The sequence below is a fragment of the Condylura cristata genome, unplaced genomic scaffold (assembly GCF_000260355.1).
Source record: "Condylura cristata isolate star-nosed mole 26May11 unplaced genomic scaffold, ConCri1.0 scaffold00043, whole genome shotgun sequence".
NCBI classification, from domain to species: domain Eukaryota; kingdom Metazoa; phylum Chordata; class Mammalia; order Eulipotyphla; family Talpidae; genus Condylura; species Condylura cristata.
In genome coordinates, this window is record NW_004567144.1 from 3784952 (window position 1) to 3790450 (window position 5499).

Consider the following 5499-nt stretch of genomic DNA (forward strand, 5'->3'; position numbering starts at 1 on the left):
ATCTGCCTGTACCCCACTCTGTCTCTGGTGAATCCTCTCACCCTCCGCATCTCTGGCCTGTACCCAAGTTCTGTACGAATAAATAAATAAATCTTAAAAAAAAAAGTGCGACATCACTTGTAATAAGGGAGATGCAAATTGAAACCACAATGAGATACCAACTCACATCATTGAGAATGGCACATATTAAAACAACTAGCAACAACAAATGTTGAGAAGGATGTGGAGAAAAAGGACTTCTGCTATAGTGCTGGTGGGAATGCAAACTGGTACAACCACTATGGAATGCTGTGTAGAGGTTTTTCAAATTGCTAAAAATGGAGCTTCCATATGACCCAGCAATTCCAATCCTAGGTATATACCCGAAGTACACAAAACATTAATCCAAAGGACACCTGCACCTCCATGTTTATTTCTGCCCTGTTTAAAATATGGAAGATGTAGCATCAACCAAAATACCCAAAAAATATTACACAACAATCAAAAAAGATAAACTCATGCCTTTTTCACAACATGGATGGAACTGGAAAAGATCATGCTTAGTGAAATAAGCCATAAAGAAAAAGAAAAATACCGGATGGCTTCATTCATAGCAGGAGTGTAAGGGATCAGGGGGAAATATATATATATATATACACATACATATATATATTTTATATATAGTATATATACATATATATATATATATATATATATATATAGTAATTGTAATAAAGTAAAAAAGAACATCAACTAACAATTATAAACCAGAGACATTCTTGGGGGGAGGACAGGGGAACAAGATCAAAACTGGGGTGGGAAGAGCACATGGGACTATGGTGATGGTTCATGGGTGAAGTGGTGGTGGTGAGTCCATGGGGATTACAACTGTGATGAAAAAAATGTACAAAATGAAGAATGATGTAAAAAACATATTACAAAATAATTTTTTTAATCAGTAATTTTAGAAAGAAACTATTTTAATTGCAGTCTGATGTTAACTTTGAAAAACTAAAATTGTATGCATGCACACTTTTATACTGGGATATTTAAATTTTTATTATCATTTTATGGAAGTTCTTTATATATTACAAATGCTAAAGTTATTTATCTTTATTGCCTTTGTCTGTAACACCTCTACCATACATTTTTAAAAAATATTAACCAATATTAACTGAGTTAATATTGGTTTATATACTTGTTTCAATTATGAAAATGTAGGATCCTCAACCCCACTCTTTCAGGCATTTTTTTATAGTGCCCACCACCAAGGCACCCATAGACCCTCATGCTCATCACCATAGACCCTCATGCTCACTCCCTTCCTTATTCTCCCCTCTCCCTTTCTCCCTCCCTTCCCACTTTGATTCCCACTTCCTACAGTCAGCTTCCCTCTTTTCTTTATGGCCATGCTGTTTTGATCCTATTAATCATCTCTCTGTGCATCCCCACTGAAGACCTTCCTGCCTAAGGCCTAAAGGTCTTGTCCTTTCTTTTTTACCTACAGTGTTTGTCATATTGACATGTGATTTTCGCTATGGCCATGATGACTTGGATATGATTGGTCTGATATTCCACAAAGATGTTTATGTACAGGTCCAACAAGTGGTCTCCCAGTTGAGCACACCAATCCCAGGGGCCCCCTCACATCCTTCAGGAGTGACTGTTACACAAGCTGGGGGACAACACCTTCCCCTTTACCCTGCAGGTATTGACCCTACACCCTGGGCAGAATTTCTGAAAATGATTAGGAGAAGAAAATGGAGAAGAAGAGAGCTTTTTGTTTATTTTGTTTGTGACTTCTTCTGGTCCCCTTCTGCCTTGTTTGGTGACACTGCAGCCAGGTCCTGAAAATACAGGAAAAGTGAGGTCTGTATTTTGAGAACAAGGAATAGATGATCAGTGCTGCGCTGAGGAACAGAGGGACAAATGGACAAAACTGGAGAAATGGACAGCTAAGGGATGAGGGCAGGCATTTCCTTATAGACCCATAAGGGAGGGAGGAGTAGTGTTGAAAATGACTTCTCTTTGCCCCTGTCCTTTTATTGGCCTGTGGAGCTGACTTTGAAGAGTTTCTGTACTGAAAACCCAGAAAAGAAAAATGCCAAGAGGTATACTTTAATCTTCTCCAAAATCCCTGCCTCCAGGCTACACCAAGAAATAGGCCTCCCTTTCAAGATAGACACATCCTATGCCTTTCTAAACTCTGTAGTACCATCACCACCAACTCAGAGGCCCAGTTCTGATTGCCCTCTTTCTCTTCTTTGCTTGAGGGCAAGGGTCAGCAAACTTTTAGGTAAAGGGACAAAATATAGGCTGTGTGAGCCATATAGTTCCCATTGCAGTGAGTCAACCCTGTTACTATAGTGTGAAACCAGCCATAGATAGCATGTAAGTGAATGTGTTCCACTAAAATTTGAATTATATTATTTCCACACATTGTGAGTTATTGTTATTTGATTTTTTTCAAACATTTAAAACTATACTAAGCATTCTTAACTGTGGATCATTCAAAAGCAGGCAGTAGGTCAGGTTTGGCCAGAGAGCTATCATTAGCTGACCCTTAGTCCAGATACCTACATGGAAGGTCTAGAGGAGTTCTTTGAGGGAGGCCTGCCCCTACCTCCACCCCCAAGCAAAGATAGGGCCACAGGGTGGTATGGGTAAAGTCTGGAGGTCCCAATGGAGAGGTGCTGGCTAACCCCATGGCCTCTACTTTAGAGACTCCGTATGGCTAGTGGCCCATAAAGTACAGTTTGCATCCTTGAAGCCAGACCCTGGGCCCTCGTCCAGACATCCACCACATCCTTCTGTCAGCTCAGCCATTACAACACCAGCCTGGATGAACAAGGGAGGTTTGTGTTCCCCACTTCCTGTCCCCTCCCCCCACCCCACCCCCAATCTCTCAGAAATCCTTTCCTCACTGATTTTTTTGCTCAACTAAACAGGAATGGAGACCAGGGCAGCAATGGTGCTAAGGAAATAGGAATTCTAGGTCCTTAGCGTGATTTTCTCCCTCCAAACGACTTCAGGTTCCCTACCATGGCAAACCCACCTCTGTCAATGTTTCCATCAACAACTGTACCAACAAGGTCATCAAAAAATTCAAGATTTCAGGTGAACTTCTTTTCTATTCCCTTGCAACTGGTCCCAATACTACAAGTCTCTTTTTCAAAACTCTGCCCCACTTACCCAGGCTGTATTCACCTAGCCTTCCCTCCCTCCCCACAGGATTAGCAAAATTTATATCTTTGCTTGCCTACAAACTCATCTTAGTACACCCTGCATAGTGTCCTCATGTGTAAGATCACATCTGAGGGCAGCGAGCTGCAGCCTCAGGGATGAGTGATTCTAGTCATGTGCTTTTCCTGACTGTTGGTGGACCAGAACACAGATGTTGTCCTGTATTCACTAGACAAGTTCACAAAACTGTGTTCATTCAGGAGTTCACATGAGCCTCAATGGGGCCTGGGACAGACAGCCATGGGGTGAGGTGGCAGAGAGTGGGAGAGGGGACAGAGACAGGAGGAGAAGTTTGGGAGAAGAAGGAAGCCTGGTGAGCCTAAAGGGAAGATGGTCAAGGTGAGGGCTGAAGTGAAGAAATGGAGGAATTCCCAGGAGAACGAGAGGATAGGTGACTGATTCACAGAAGGATCATCAAGATGTTGTGAGAGAGCAGGGCATGATTTCCCACCTGGTTTAATTGCCAAATGTAAAGGTCTTACATTTGTACTACACTTAGACACTCCAGCTCTTTTGGATACTCCAGAAACTGTGTAAGATACTCCTGAAAGTGAAAGCACTCTTAGTTTGGAAGTGTAGCTTCACTCCCTCTTTTATTTTATTTCTTTCAAAGGGAAACTATAGCTTCTCACTCCAATTTCTCCAAGAACTGTGAAGTAACCCCACTGCTGACTGCTAATAATCAGAAACACAGCCTGGCACTGGATGGCAAACTTGAGCACGGTGATACCAATCTGGCCTCTAACACAATGTAAACTCAAATATAAGTCCCAGTGTCCATTTTCTATCCCCAACACATTCTGCACAGTCCCAAGGTTTCACTTTCTATGAAACTTACCTATTTCTTGAAAATATCCCTAGCTCAGTGTTCAGAGATCCCTCCAGGATTGAAGGCCAAAATAAATAGTTCCCAGGGACCAGTGGTAGGCTTAGGTTATGGGCAGCGAGAAAGGAAAAAGTAGAGAGGGAAATTTTCCTTACATTGTATAATACTTTGTAGTTCACTACCCTATCTTCATATGGATCCCAGTAAAGTTAGGCTGGGATCCATTTTACACTTAAAGACACTGAGATTGAGAGAGATGAAGGAACTTGTCCAAGAATGCATAGCTATTAAATAGCAGGGGGGAAGGTATTTTATCACATGTAATCTGGCTCTAACTTGGACCTGTACACACTGTAGTGACTAATCTCTAGGAAAAACAGAACTAGAGTGGGAGACTAGGAGCTGAGAAATGGAGGGAAAGGAGAACAAAAAAGAGAATGATGTGATAAAAATTGATGGAATTTTATCAAGTCATTCTCTTGGTCCTATTCCTTCAGAGGCCCTACTATAAAATGTGTCTCACACCAAAAGCAAATAGCCATCATGTGACAAGCATTAAATCCCCTGCCTCTCCCTATGCCTTATCCATCATGTAACTACACACTACTATTGTTAGGAAGACCCTTAGAAATCATCAAAGCAGCATTGTTTTATAAAGAATCAAATCCCAAAGCAATAAAGAGAAGTTCCCAAGATTTTTCAACCAGTGAGTTTTATTAAGCACCTTTACATGCTCATAACTGTGATAAGAAATATAGAAAAATACAAAGAAGCTTAAAATAGTCTCTGTTTTCAGGCAATTTATGCCTAAATGGGGAGCAAAGACAAATGCAAATGCAATCTAAGGATTAAAAAAAATGTATGTATGGTTCAGAGTATAAACATAATAGAACTTAAAAAAAAGCAGGCATAGCATGAGAGGACTCCCTGCAGGAGGCAAAAAGGGCTAGGTCTCAAAGGATGTGTAGGACCTGGAAAGCAACAGAGGAAGAAAAGCTCAATCCATAGCATGGGCAAGAGCCATAATAGGCACACGGCATATTCTGAGCATAAAGAGGACCGGTCTGTTTAGGTTGTATCCCTGGGATGCAATTTAACTTAACCTAGGGAGTTGAGGCAGAAAAGATGAGATGGTCTGGGTGGGGACCAGGATGTTAAGAGTCGTGAACAGTTATATTCAAGCAGAACAGTTCTTTCTGTGAGCAGAAAGGTGACATAGTAAAACTGTATTTTAGGAAGAGCAATGTGGTCCCATGAGTTAGAGAGCTTAGAGCCTGGAAGACCTCTTAGAAGACAAAAGGTACACAGCTAGGGACCGAGGTTGAATAAATTCCCTCTCTCACACCCCTCCACTCACACAACGAAAAAATACCACCCTTTCTAGTGTTGGACCAAGAATGAACAAGAACCTATTAGGGGCCGTGGTGTCCTACAAAGTCAAAGTCAACTGA

At 41.4% G+C, this 5499-nt stretch overlaps 1 protein-coding gene across 1 annotated transcript in view; it reads left to right on the forward strand.

Moving 5' to 3' along the window:
- Positions 1-5499, forward strand: part of ARR3 (arrestin 3, retinal (X-arrestin)) — an 18663-nt gene extending 13164 nt beyond the window's left edge. The window contains 9 exon segments of the mRNA XM_012733917.1: positions 1487-1569; positions 2038-2090; positions 2701-2772; positions 2774-2834; positions 3012-3096; positions 3335-3400; positions 3403-3430; positions 3836-3973; positions 5433-5499. Coding sequence (XP_012589371.1) covers positions 1487-1569; positions 2038-2090; positions 2701-2772; positions 2774-2834; positions 3012-3096; positions 3335-3400; positions 3403-3430; positions 3836-3973; positions 5433-5499 — 653 coding nt within the window.